General features: G+C 49.3%; 6 protein-coding genes across 6 annotated transcripts; 3 read left to right on the top strand and 3 right to left on the bottom strand.

The window, feature by feature from the left end:
* Nucleotides 1-428: 428 nt before the first annotated feature.
* On the top strand, nucleotides 429-842 carry COCVIDRAFT_38110 (hypothetical protein; the record flags this gene model as incomplete). Its single annotated transcript, XM_014700753.1, has 2 exons — nucleotides 429-677; nucleotides 720-842. 2 exons carry the CDS (start codon nucleotides 429-431, stop codon nucleotides 840-842), a joined length of 372 nt encoding a protein of 123 aa, XP_014556239.1.
* Nucleotides 843-2,360: 1,518 nt separating this feature from the next.
* Nucleotides 2,361-4,085, top strand: COCVIDRAFT_38109 (hypothetical protein; the record flags this gene model as incomplete). Its single annotated transcript, XM_014700752.1, has 1 exon — nucleotides 2,361-4,085. One exon carries the CDS (start codon nucleotides 2,361-2,363, stop codon nucleotides 4,083-4,085), a length of 1,725 nt encoding a protein of 574 aa, XP_014556238.1.
* A 1,536-nt stretch (nucleotides 4,086-5,621) lies between these two features.
* COCVIDRAFT_26952 (hypothetical protein) lies at nucleotides 5,622-7,187 on the bottom strand (the record flags this gene model as incomplete). Its single annotated transcript, XM_014700751.1, has 4 exons — nucleotides 5,622-6,092; nucleotides 6,141-6,322; nucleotides 6,372-6,956; nucleotides 7,007-7,187. 4 exons carry the CDS (start codon nucleotides 7,185-7,187, stop codon nucleotides 5,622-5,624), a joined length of 1,419 nt encoding a protein of 472 aa, XP_014556237.1.
* Nucleotides 7,188-7,957: 770 nt separating this feature from the next.
* COCVIDRAFT_38107 (hypothetical protein) lies at nucleotides 7,958-9,111 on the bottom strand (the record flags this gene model as incomplete). The annotated part of the gene is made up of 2 exons (XM_014700750.1): nucleotides 7,958-9,028; nucleotides 9,082-9,111. The coding sequence occupies 2 exons, from the start codon at nucleotides 9,109-9,111 to the stop codon at nucleotides 7,958-7,960; spliced, it is 1,101 nt and encodes a 366-aa protein (XP_014556236.1).
* Nucleotides 9,112-10,745: 1,634 nt separating this feature from the next.
* Nucleotides 10,746-11,556, top strand: COCVIDRAFT_16311 (hypothetical protein; the record flags this gene model as incomplete). The annotated part of the gene is made up of 3 exons (XM_014700712.1): nucleotides 10,746-10,917; nucleotides 11,002-11,337; nucleotides 11,537-11,556. The coding sequence occupies 3 exons, from the start codon at nucleotides 10,746-10,748 to the stop codon at nucleotides 11,554-11,556; spliced, it is 528 nt and encodes a 175-aa protein (XP_014556198.1).
* Nucleotides 11,557-11,925: 369 nt separating this feature from the next.
* Nucleotides 11,926-13,138, bottom strand: COCVIDRAFT_38105 (hypothetical protein; the record flags this gene model as incomplete). The annotated part of the gene is made up of 4 exons (XM_014700749.1): nucleotides 11,926-12,217; nucleotides 12,273-12,785; nucleotides 12,840-12,861; nucleotides 12,907-13,138. The coding sequence occupies 4 exons, from the start codon at nucleotides 13,136-13,138 to the stop codon at nucleotides 11,926-11,928; spliced, it is 1,059 nt and encodes a 352-aa protein (XP_014556235.1).
* Between the last annotated feature and the right edge of the window lie 108 nt (nucleotides 13,139-13,246).

Below are 13,246 nucleotides of genomic sequence, written 5' to 3'. Positions count from 1 at the left end.
GAAATGATCTTCCGGCTGGTACAGTGTACCCCATGACCACACCGCAGCAAATCTCATTCAGCCTTGTCATCCTACAGCCAGCAACAGTGGCGCAGGGTGCTACAGATCAGGCAGGCGCGGAGGCGGGAGACCTTCCGCAGAATTTGCTTATGCAATAATGCCTGCTGCATTGGGCGTGTACGGCGTAGCAGAGCCGGGTCGCTTGTGTGTGGGCAGTGAGGGTTGTATGGGCTGTGCTCCTTTTTCTTACACTCAACGACAGCGAGGGACTTTGGTTGGAAGAGTGAGGCTCTGGAGCGGTGAGATGACATGCTGTGTAATTGGTTTCACTCCTCTATCTCTTGATAATGGCAAAAATCATATATAAGGAGATCAGATTCCACTTGTTGGCGTAGGTGTCTTTGTTCGTTTAGACTAAAGCTTCGGCCATGGTGGCTTCACATCAGTTAAATTCCATTGTACATGCTGCCACTGGTGGCTCTCCCCACCGCGACAATCACGGTACTACCTCTTCACATCCTAACGGCCCAGGCGGACCTTCTCTCAATGGCGCGCCTCGCCCCTTTTCTCGTCAGTGTGATACGGACGTCGTGTGTGTGGGAACTTGGGTCAGCAATACCGGATCCCAACACACTGACTCCTTCCCGGACAATGGTACTTCACCGTCTCCAAATTTTGTACTAGACAACAGAAGATGAGAGGTGCTGATGTCCTTGCAGTACGCGCTGATGCAAGGCGGACTGCTTGCCTACGCCATCGCAGTTTGCATGAAGCCTGTCTCGAGTCTACGACACGTGCTCGAGTGGTTGAGCTTGTGGCGGGGCTTAATACAGATGTTCTAGCGGCGATCGTTGCAGGTGGTGAGGGGAGTAAGTCTGCCATGTTAGTTTGTACGTGCGAGGGGTTGATTGACGTCTTTGATCATGAAGACAGTCAGGGTGTGAGTGTGGGAGAGGGCACTCGGGCTTTTGGTAAATCGAAAGGAAGGAAGAAGTAGCAATGACTGTTTTGGGAGGGTTTCGTACGGTTTGCGAATGGCGACTTAGGTGTTAGGGATTTAGAGTAATTTTAGGTAGAGTGTGGGTTTGAAGATGGTGACCTTAGGAAATTATACCCCTGTTTTCTTGGAAATATAGAATCGGACGTATGGTGTCGTATACTGCTCTGCACATAGTGGTTTGGTCCTGTCTTTTCTATGCTGCTAATGTTTTAATCTCCAAACAATGTACTGAGCTGATCTTGTCTCAAATTCACCAGCTCGCTGATGGTGCGGTTGATGGTGCCAAGACCCTACCCTCTAGTGTATCCAAACTGTAGGAAACTCGGTAGTTGAGGATTCGAGGTCGAGGCTAGAAGCTGGACGTTCAGCTCAGCGTCGAGTTGTTGGTATAGTGCGTTAGCTAGTGCATGGGCGCCGATTGGCTGAGACTCATGTCAAGCGGCGTGACTGTTTTACGGTACCAATCTGACCATGAGAACTAAGTAGGTTGTCTGCAACGGCGAAAGGCGGTGACGGCGGTGGATTGACGAAATGATCGACACCCGCACAGCTATGGGGAGGCTGATTTTTCAGAAGGCTGCACTTAAGTGTGTGCACTGTTTTTGTGGAAAGGGTTTCAGCTGCTCCGAGTCGGTTTACCCGAGGCTGTCTGCGAAGCCGACCGCAATGACGTCGGAGACAGAGCCTAGGTTTAGCCGTGAGTGTCTATCCTATCGGTTGTCGTTGCGATAGCCATGAAGGAGAGACGACAAACGCCGGCTTGTGGGTACTGTTCGCTGGCGGTTTTCTGGGCTGATAGTCCGGTTGACATGCCTTAAGGCTAGAATCGTGGCTGTGCATGCACGAGCCGCAACACACGGCGTTACCAGTACCGTGATACCTGAAGGCGCGAGCGATTTAACGATAATCCCGCAGTATTTCCAGGGGGTTTCATGTAGCTTACTATGTCTCGTGAACATAGTTCGCCAAACGGTCAATGTAATCCACGATATTGTGTCTGGAGTATAGGAAGCAGGGCTCGCACCTGACATCATGCAGGTTAGCTTAGTCCAAGCACTAAGCAGCGCATGCTCTAGCGCGACGTCTCGAGTGGTTGGCGCGTTTAACCAAGACTCCAGAGGAAACCATGGTTGTAACCTGATTACTTCCACCGTCCCTGCGCAGGATTCCTAGTTTCGGTATTTGTTCGCGGACGTGAGAGTGTTGTGAGTTCACGCTGTCCGTGCGAACCGGCCAAGGCTATACTTATTGTACCCCGCCGGCTGAACCAGCCACACCTCTCATCCACCCCCTCATCGTCTCTGTGGCTGTACACCCAACCGACCCTTACCTATCCCCATAGTACAGTACATAGCACATCATGGCGGAACTAGTCTCTGGCATCGCAAAGCTCAATCCTTTTTCCAAGAGAAGCATCGACGACGAAGATAAGGGCGAGGCCATTGATGCGGGGACTGTGGCTGGNGGGGGCCATGCCTCACGAGAATCGCACATCCCCAAAGACCAGCTCCGGGTGAGCAAAGGACTACAACACCATATTATCGAGAACAACATCTTGCACAAGCCGGAGTCCGGCTCAGAAACAGAATGGGTTTCAGCATTACGAGAGATGCTTAGCAGGAACCATGTCAACATTCCCCGGGAACTCCTCGACAGAAACCATCCACTTCCCGAGTACTTCATCAGTTCGTCGCACAACACGTACCTGATGGCTCACCAGCTCTATGGCGAGTCGCATGCCCAGGCGTATGAGATTGCCCTTCACACTGGATCGCGTTGCGTTGAGATTGATGCTTGGGACAACGATGATAATGCCGACGAACCCAAAGTCACTCATGGCTACACACTCGTCTCTCACATACCCTTCCGTGAGGTGTGTGAAACAATTCGAGATGTTGTTGACAGGGAAGCTGCAAATGAGATGGATGCTGCGCCCATCCTTATCTCCTTGGAAAATCACTGTGGCGCGCACGGCCAGCTTCGCCTGGTACAAATCTTCCAAGAGGTTCTTGGCCACCGGCTCCTCAGCCAAGAGGTGCGCGACAAAGGCACACGCGAACAAAACGATCCTGCAAAGCATGAGCATGTCACCCTTGCTGAGTTGGGAAACAAGGTGGCAGTCATTGTTGAGTATCACTTACCCGATGAACAGGAGACCAGCAGCAGCAGCTCTTCCAGTTCCGATGATGAGGATCAAAAGCAAGCTCATCAGGCGTATGTGGAACAAAAAAAGACCGCCCCAACTGGAACTATCATTCCTGAGCTTGCAAACCTGGGGGTGTACGCGCAGTCTGTCAAGCCTGTTAACAACTCATGGTTCGAAGCCGATCTTGAAAATGCACCACACCACCAGCTCATCAATGTCTCTGAATCTGGTCTCAAGAGTCATCTCCCAGCCAACAGCGCAAAGATTGCTCGCCATAACGCCCACCATTTGATGCGTGTCTACCCCAAGGGCACTAGAATCTCCTCCAAGAACCTAGCCCCCGTCCCTTTTTGGAGTATCGGCGCACAGATATGCGCGCTTAACTGGCAAACCTTTGGCGCGAGCTCGCAGATTAACGAAGCGCTCTTCACTGGCTCCAGCGGATACGTCCTCAAGCCTGCGGCCCTACGCGCGGGTGGCTCTGGAAACCTTGGCACTGGAAGGCGGAAGCAGCTCCGACTACACGTCGCGGGTGCGACGGACATTCCTCTGCCCAAAACACGCGACCCCAACGAGATCAAGCCTTACCTAACATGCACACTTGTCCACCCCAACGACCTGAACAACATGCCTCCAAAGCGCAAGACCGCCGTCTACAAACCCCATAAGCTTACTGGGTTTATGCACAAAGACAACCCACCTGCCACTGAACCCCTGTGGAAGGAAGTACTTGAATGGGAGTACGAGGATAATGAGATGATCTTCTTGCGCATGTTGATCAAGAGTGATGACAGTTTCTCCAAGAATCCGCTTTTTGCCGTTGCGGCTGTGAGACTGATGTACGTTGTGTCGGATTGGGTTTTTGTGCGTATGTTTGACCTGGCTGGACATGAAACGGCGTGTACGATACTTGTCAAGTTTGAGTTTCTAGACATCTAGAAGTATTAAACTTGGAGTATTGGAGTAGGAAAGGCCCGGGCGGCCTACTCAAGGGCCTTGTCGTTTGGGTTTCCCTGCGCAGATAGGAAGTTGTCGTAGTTTCTGAAGGGGCTGCAGATTTTAGTACCCCTATCGACCTATTTTTCTTAGTGCTATAGGCCCGCCTACTACCTATACAGAGTTTTAGAGTATCAGTTGTCAAGGGTGACTACTGGGGACGCTACTCACCCCTTGATATTGCGCAATTCAAAGTCCCATATCCTTGCACATCATCATCTCCAAAAAACCGTTAAATATCACCAACAATGTGGATCCCGCTCTCTAATTTCCCATCCTCTTCTCCAAAACAAAATACCATACATATACCCCTACTCCAAAACGCACAGTCCACCACTTTCAGCCTGACAAGCAGAGCATAACTTCCCTTCCTCCCCACTTATCCACTCTATCCACCAACGCCTCCAAAACCGTTGATCTCCACCATATACGAACACCCAGCGCATTCGCCCCCCTACGCAAGGCCCCCAACCGCAAACGCAAACTTCAATACTTCCGGTGCAGACGCAACAACTTCCCAGCCATACATAGACTCCGCATCTGCATCCTTCAATGCCGGTAGTCTCGTAGGTGTACGCATGTCTACGTCATCCACGCATCACTCTCGTACTCCTTCTCGCACCACGCAACCCTTTTCCGTGTTGCGATCGCCGCCAAACCCCCGTACTCGCCTGTGATACGCAAGGTGCGCGCAGCGCGTTTGGATAAGTACGTAGCGCGATTGAAGCGGGGGACGGGCCGTGGGGGTGTAGGCGAGGCGAGGCGCGGTGCGGTGCGGTGCGGTGGGGCAAACTAGGGTGGTAGGGCACATGGGTGCGTGGCGTTGATGTGGATGCCCTTGTTTCCCCTTCGCAGCTCCAGCCTGTTTGCGAGGGTTGTCGTTGTCGGAAGGGAAAAAAGAAATGAGGGAGCATGGACATGGGGTTCTTTGCCTTTTTTTTTCGGGGAATTGATAGGGCGACGGCGGGTGGGCTGGGAGCGAGCGGACTGCGGGTGCTAAAGGCCATGCGTCGAGTATACCTACCTAGGTGCATCTATAGACGGGGATTAGGCCTGCATAGATATGCAACTTCAGATGCACCGACGATTCATGAGTGCTGCGGGTTGTGGAAATGGGGAAACGGCGTGCTGGTCCCCTTGTTATCTACGCGGAGGCGAATGGTAGCGTGCGGAGGATCGGTGGTGGATCTGACTGGGTTGAAGGAACGCGTGGCATTGGCGTGGTGCTATATTGTTTGTGCAGAGGTGTGAAGTTGGTGCGTCAAGGTTGATTGGCTGGGTCAAAGAGTGGAAACGTAGACTTGCGAAGGAGGCTGTGTAGAGTAGGATGCAGCTGTGTGGCAAAGAACGTCGCCTATCAGGTTGGCATGAAAGGTGTGGAAAAGGATCTTTGAGTAATCATAATACTCAATATCTGGCAGTAGTGTATTGTCAGAAGAGGGAAAAAATGCGTCATTATAGCTCAAGTCTGCGGAGCTATCAAACTTTGTCACCACTACGCAGCGGGTCCTTTGTTCGCTCGCGTATCTCCTGCGCAGGCGCAAGCCCGTCTCTTTCTAGAATGTGATTCGGAATCACAGCGCCCTCCTCAGTCTTGTCGTAATTCGTGTCCGTCATGTGGTAGAAGCCCAGATAATAGAAGCTGGCAATGCCCATGACATAGAAAAGCAATATGCCTCCTGCCTCGGCAATAAATGGAATTTTGATGCTGTCGAGACCAAAGCAGATCGCTTCACCGGCGCCAAGTACGCCACGGAAAATGCCCACGTAGTGTGTGAGTTTCTGCGGTGAGTTGGTCAATGCGCCGATCCAGTAATATACTATGTTGTGCCAGAGCTGGGAAAAGACCCAGTTGAGCATGAAGAGGACGAATACCCAACCAAAGTTCGCGTCTTCCCAATCAGTGGGGTGACTTGGAGGGTGGTTACGGTCGTAATTGCGAGTGCGGATCTGGCTGGTGTTAATAGGTTGTATTCAAATGTAGAGTGGATGACGTACCATTTCCCATACCCACGCAATGACAAGAGGCACACAAACACCAGTCAGCCCAACTAGTCCTCGTTTACGTCGGCCCCAGCCTGGGTAGTCTAGGACCCATTGTAAGACCCATCCTGCGGGGATTTGCAGGACAACAGCAATAAATGACAGCAGGGATCGTGTGCGAAGGTTGTTGTTGAACGCTAGAAGTATGTAAGCAGTATACCAAATGGTTTGGTAGTAAATACTCACCATTCACTGACCCGCTGTACACGAGAAAACCCTCGGACGGAAGAAAGGCGGGGAGCATTAAAACCAAGATTGGGTCTGTGAACGCGAGCAAGTTTGCCTTCAGCTCATCCCAAGCCCCTCTTGGGCGATCGACGGCTACAACTGACCCATCGTCTCTCGTGAGCCTGTGAGGTCGAAGCAAGAACAAGCAGAGCAAACCACCGACAACCATGATGGTTATGAATGAAACGTATACCGACCGAGGGACTCCCGCGACAGTCTCAGAGTCTCGGTTGATGATCACGGGAATGATACCACTGATGACAGAGCCAAGAGCCTGCATGTTCATCAAAATAGTTGCGTAGGATCCTTTCTCGCTCTCCTCAGGATATCCAGTAGCAACATATCCAGCAGTGATGAAGACCATTCCCGCGCCAATTCCAATAATGGGACCAGCAGCATAAGGATAGCCAGTCTTGCCCGTCTCATCGTAGTACCACAGCGACCCGACGTAGACAGCGTATGTTTGAACACCGATGCACATGGTAAGGCCAGGCCCGAGTTTATTCAAGATGGAGCCCCCGAAGGAAGAGGAGAAGAACCATACTATCTCTGTTATCAACGGCCTGAGACACAAAGCTCCAGCCTTCTTTTACCTGCACACAGTGTCGCGTTGACAACCTGGACAACCTGGGCCGAATCGGGCCTTCCACCCCCAGCACCCAGTAGATTCAGAGCAACGTAAATGCCAGCGGAAGAGCCAACTCCCAGGCCAGCAATCAACATTTGAGCCCACGGTCCATGGTAGCGGAATTGGGGCAGGTTCAAAAGCCCCATAACGCTTGATGCTTTTGAAAAACAAAAAAAGATTAGAACAAAACACTGCGACACACGAGTGAATCAGAAGCAAACTGAACAACTTTCAGTCCAGGGAAAATTATCGCAGTGACAAGAGGAACGAAAAGGACAGGTTAGTGTGGGAAACATTAGCTTTAAACCAGCAATCTTCATGGATTCGCACACCCATCCATAATTCCAAAAGGCCAGGGTGCCTTGATATAGCGCCATGCAAAGCGACAGGAACCCACGCATCCCAACACGGGAGCAGAAACAAGGGTTCACAGCGGGTCGAGGCGTTGACCGATAAACAAGACTCAAGAGAATAAGGGACTAGGGTTGCATTATGTGGCTGTTAGGGTGGTCGCTGATCCACCTGCTGCCATTCGGTGGGTAAAAACGTCACTAGGGTCTAGATGGGGGTTCGTGGCTAGCGCGAAATGCAAAAAATGGTCCGGCACCGAACCACACACTGGGGGTGATAACGGCGCGTGTAAAGTTCAAAAGACAGGTCCCTGTGTCAAACTATCTGACTCGTCAAGCGCATGTTAGGCCTATCTACCAGTCATTGGCGGTAAGATTCGACAGTAGGGACGTTGAGAGTTGGAGGCCATTGGAGACGCCTAGACCTTTGCACTGGCTGGGCACATTATGCTGAAACACAGTTTAGTGAGTTTCGGAGAGGATAGTGGCGGGCTGAATCCATAGTACACCAACGGCATTTTTTGAAGTAGAAGATTGCTGTGAAGATTGCTCTACCATTCATTTCCCTAATCCCACACCTGACGACAACTGACATTGATGCGCTTGGTGCTCATGTAACCCTTCCATTTCTTGTAAGCTTTCTCTTCCGCTGAAGTTGCTCCAGGAGTGCCGACTGGCCAACTGGCAAGATGAGGCGGACATGTGCTTGGTATACAGCGAGCCATTGCATGCCAAGCCCACCGTGCATCGCCTGTCAAGTGCACGACGTCGCCGCTATGGACGCGAATAGCGACGCTCCTCGGAGAATTTTCTCCTTGTCCATTATCCTCGCCCTTTGCCATGATAAATATGCCGTCGCAACCCACACTGAAGCTCGCGAGTGCACGTTGGCATTGCTCGCTTACATCGCGATGTACGGGCATGAAATCCTTGGCCGAGTACATTAACACTACGCCAGACTCGGGCCGGATATGAGGAAAAAGACCAGTGACTAGCCTTGATAAGTCTTCAGGAAATGGAGTAGCATGTTTGGCGTAGCTGCGAGTCGGCCAGTCGTACTGCTCGCCGAGTGTGAGCCATCGGAGTTTTGAGTAAAGAAACTGCTCGTTGTTTAATGGCTTTTGCTTGTCGGGTGACTTTGGTATAAGACAGTCAGCCTCAGCTGCCCGATCGCGAAGAAAAAAGTTGCTGTCAAATCGCGAGGGCTCGGACGTGGGCTTGGGGGGATATGGGATCTCGAAATCGGCTTGGAGGTTGATCTTGTGTCCAGGGTCCGCCAGATCCCTGTGCATCAAGCATGATGTGAACAAAACCTGCGTCTCAGGAGGAAGCAGTCTTGAGATGACTTGGAGACCGGGGAAATCACGATGTTCGAAGATTTGCGCGTCTTCTACTGGTGCTGATAATGGTTTACCGCCAGCGTAAGCCATACAAGCAACTTCAATCTGAGCTGCTGGAATGATGCCGGCAGGACGCCAAATGTCTTTCCAATCTTCGCTGAACTCGCTACGTTTGCTGAGGTCAAAGATGTCTGGGTCATTCTCTAAGTCGACTTTGCGCATGCTCTGGTAGCGCCAATGCTCCTTTTGGATGAACTGTGGTGGGGTAGCATGTGTGTCATGATGCACAGAACCCTTCTACGTTCCCTGTCAGCCAGACCCATTCAAACTCATGTGAGAGACATACGAACGCGTTCGGTGGCATCCGTTGACAAGTCCATGGCGAGAGTGCAGCGACAAAAGCGTTGCGGGGCAGGACGTGTTGGCGCGCGGAATAGGAACTGCCTCGGAAGCGAGACAGTCAGTCGCCTCAGATTTTGCATCAACCAGAAACTGATGATAAGATGTATGCCAATAGTTCAATTGGACAAGTTATTGCGTCACTGCCATGCAGGGAAGAAAAGGAAAAGGCTTCATGGCAAGCCACCTCGTGGGTGAGCTTATCGATAAGCGCCACATTTTCCATTTTGCACCAAGTACTAGTATTAGCAATACATGTGTATATACTCACTTTTGATTCTATGCCAGTACCAGATCGTGGTAGCGTTTCTCGAAAACATCGTTATAAAATCACCAAAGAGGTTAATTTAAGGTTATCCATAGAATTAACCACATTTTATTATACACATATCCCAGAAATATCTATCATGACAGTTCAAACCCTAAAAGAACTCCAGGCGAAAGCAAACTTCCCACGGAACGTGCTCGGGCTTCTGTAATTTTATTGTACCCTAACTCTCATCTACCTCTAACTCAAGCACTTTATAAATCAGATTTCTTGTTAACAATATATCTTCCTATTGGAACAACTTACAGTACCAAATGGAATCTGGGGCATAATCTTTACACAACTTCCCTGACAGCACCCTTTTTCATCAGAGCATACTTCACGAGGCTATTTAAATTCTCGATTAGAAACTTTTCGTTTTAGTCAACAGGTATGTCGTTTGTTCTCACCCCAACACACTCCCGAGGTGCAAGTTGAACACCATGTTGGGTGCTTTCATGCGTAATAGCTGGTACAGCGTAGACCATAGAGATCATCAGAACTATATTAACGATGTGAAGTCTCATGTTTGAGCAATATAGTATGTCTGTGAATAGTTAGATGTTGGTTTGGTGTGGATAGAAAATTTATCTTCACTATATTGTAAGCCCATATATATATGCGGCTTTTCTTGATGCCTATTGCCTATTCCGAAAGGTGTCCTACTCAACATGATTTGTTTTATGTAGATACAACATAGCTATCCGCTCCCCGGAAATGAAAGAATAAGATCTGTAGTATTTGCTTTTTATCGAAGCGGTGTAGTATTTCTTTTAATATAGGAGAAAAACCTGTAAGTGTGAGAACACCCCCCCAAAGAGGTACAGCATACTGCATGGTAGTATCTGGAGCTGGATAGATATATGCATGTAACAGTCAGTGTCACATGATCTAGATCTAAGGCTACTACAACCAAAAAGGTACAAGTGATTAGCATTGTGATGATGACCCTACACAGGGTTGTATGTATAGTTAGCTATGTCTAACCTCTAATAGCCCTATGGATATCTAATAGGAGCCTAAGAGCTTTCTTTTGGATCTCATTCCAAGGCCACAGGATGATGAATCACTAAAATGTCCTAGCTCATAAAAAGTGTTGAGTGCTAAGTGTTCAATGTTCAGTGCTACGTGTTCAGTGCTGAGTGTTCAGTATCAAGACAGTAGATGATCCTTTATTACATACTCTGTGGTTCCAAAAAAGATATATATACACCTCTTCTTCCTCAAACAGATTTCTTACCTAACGTAATAGCCACAACGATAACTATAACCATTACCACCATCACTATTATAAAAACAACAAGAACGATGCGGTTCGCTCTCTTTACCACTGTTGCCTTTCTAGGCCTGAACACCACCGCCACCATCGTACCCAGACGCGGCGAAACTTCTAAACGCAATACTAATGTCTGCCCTGGCGCTGATTATCCGCGGTGCTGCGAAACGAACGACGATGGTGTTGTTGTAGCCTGTATATACCGTACGTAACTTCTCTTGTTGTTAATAGCTTTATTCTTCCTCATCGCTATAATTTCAAAACCTATGCTTACTGATACCATCCCAGCTGGGAACGTTGGTTCGATGGAGGATTTTAAGAACGCTTGTAAATATATGAACAAAAAGGATCAAGAAGAAGGCAAAAGACGACACGGACACAAACATAGCAAAGAACGCCGCAAACACAGAAAGGACAAAGAAGAGGAAGAAGGCGAAGAAGGCGAAGAAGGTCATGAACGCGGGGAAGGCCACGAACACGAAAAAGAAGAAGAAGAAGAAGGCAAAGAATACCGTCAAGGGAAACAGCCTATGTGCTGTCGTTCTTCTGACAAACAGATTGTACCAGATGTCGGAGGACTGTTTGGTCGTGCTGTGACTGATAATGATTGCTCAGATTTAGCAGGTTAGTTCGTTTTTATGCTGGAGAAGGGAAAAATAGGGGTACATATAATCGGGTCATAGACAGGACCTAGTATATAGTCTTTCGTTTTGTGTATATTTCGTTTGTTCCAATAATGTAACCGGCTACGCCTCCATCTCTTATTATATAATCACGCTGTGAGTGTTGTTGAATTATAGAATTGCTGCTTGTTCTTAAATAGGTCAACATGGGAATATATAATACTAATTACATGCTGAAGTTGTTGACTCCGAATAATATGCGCCCATCACTACTAGGCTCAACGTAGGCGGGTAGAATTTCCAACTACAACAAGTGGGGGTTGCAAAAAACTGATGTTTATTGTTACGACATGGCGGCTGCGGCAGGCATTTCGTCAGACCATCTCTACCCACTAAACCTAGCTTTGAATGGCAATTGCGCTGGTCTTTGGTCGGACTACGTATATTGTATTGATGTGGCGTAAAGACGTGGTAAATGATGTTAAACAAGCAGAAAGGATATGGACCGGTGGAGAGTGACACATGAACTTTTATTCGCACCACTCCCGGTACTTTACATGTGTATAGCGTTATAACTTCGAGTGATGGTCTATTCCTCCTCGCGGAAACGCAACTGCCTCTCACAAATCTCAAAGACATTTTCCCACTTACCATCAATATCGACCTCGTCATCACCCACAATCTTGATTCCCATCTTCGCAGCCGCAGCTTTGACGTCTTTCATAACCTCAGCGGCATCCTTGTACCGACCATTCTCAGCATTCGCGATAATGATGCCTAGGCGTACATCTTCAATTTCGTCGGGCATCCCGTCTTGCAACGCGGATGCATCTGCAAAGACGTTGTTGACAAGGTATTTGACGAATATAGCCCAATAGTACCTAGAATTCACGCCTAGTTAGAGCTGCACTTGGCAAACAGATCAGCGGTACTAACAAGTCTTCTTTCACGCTCCCATGCTCCTCGTCTCCTTCGTAAATAGCATCGCTCACGCTACCATCTATAATCCACTCGCCATCGCTAAACGGCCATGGCGCATACCCCTCCTCCCTAACCCTACGATCAAACTCTTCCAGCGTCATCGGGTTCGGATACGCAGAATCCTGCAGGCGTTCCCTTGCGCTAGCAATGCCATCCTGTTTGTTTTCCTCTTCAATCTGCGGTGCTGATGCGGCAAGGAACCCCGCGATTGCGAGCGAGAAATCCGACCTTAGCCACACGAGCTCCGTGCAAAAGTTTCGGATGAACACGGATCGCGAGTGGGCGAATTGCAACGCTGAGAGCACCTGCAATGCCCACCGATAGTACAGGCTCAGCAGCAAGCGGCCATTTTCTGACAGGTCTTGCAGGAGAGGTACAGTCAGTGCTGGAAGCGAGTGCCACTCAATAGGTCCAGGCTCGAGCCTCTCGACAACAACGCCAATGTCGCTTTCCAGCGGCCTAAGATAGCTATTTTGGTGAGACGAAAAGCATAATGATTCTCTGAAGAAAAAAACAACGTACCAGACGATCCTGGGATGTCTCTCTCCAAGAAGTTCATACGCTCCTCTCAAGCGCTTGCGCGCTCAACCCGGCCTTGCTCGCGAGTCTGGCTCAATGTCTTCGGGGGCTTCCAGGATAAGTATGCTCTTGCCGTCCTTGTGAGGGAGACAGAACAAGGTTTCGAAGAAATGAGAATACCAGTCCTGTACGTCATCGGGGGCTTTGCTTGCTTCTTCGGGGAAATCATCTTCTGGAAAAGAAAGTATGTAGTTTTTGGCTGGACGGGGCGGTGGGACTTTGGATGAGAGGAAAGAACCCATAATAGCCATTCCCTAGTATTCAAGAAAAACTAGCAATGTGGCGGTTTGACGGTACTGCGCGTAGTTGCGGTGTTTGTTTGGTTTTGTGTTGTGATCAAGTCGAATAGG

The sequence above is a fragment of the Bipolaris victoriae genome, assembly GCF_000527765.1.
Source record: "Bipolaris victoriae FI3 unplaced genomic scaffold scaffold_46, whole genome shotgun sequence".
NCBI classification, from domain to species: Eukaryota; Fungi; Ascomycota; class Dothideomycetes; order Pleosporales; family Pleosporaceae; genus Bipolaris; species Bipolaris victoriae.
Note: the sequence above shows the minus strand (reverse complement) of the source record. Positions and strands in the feature narration are given on the sequence as shown.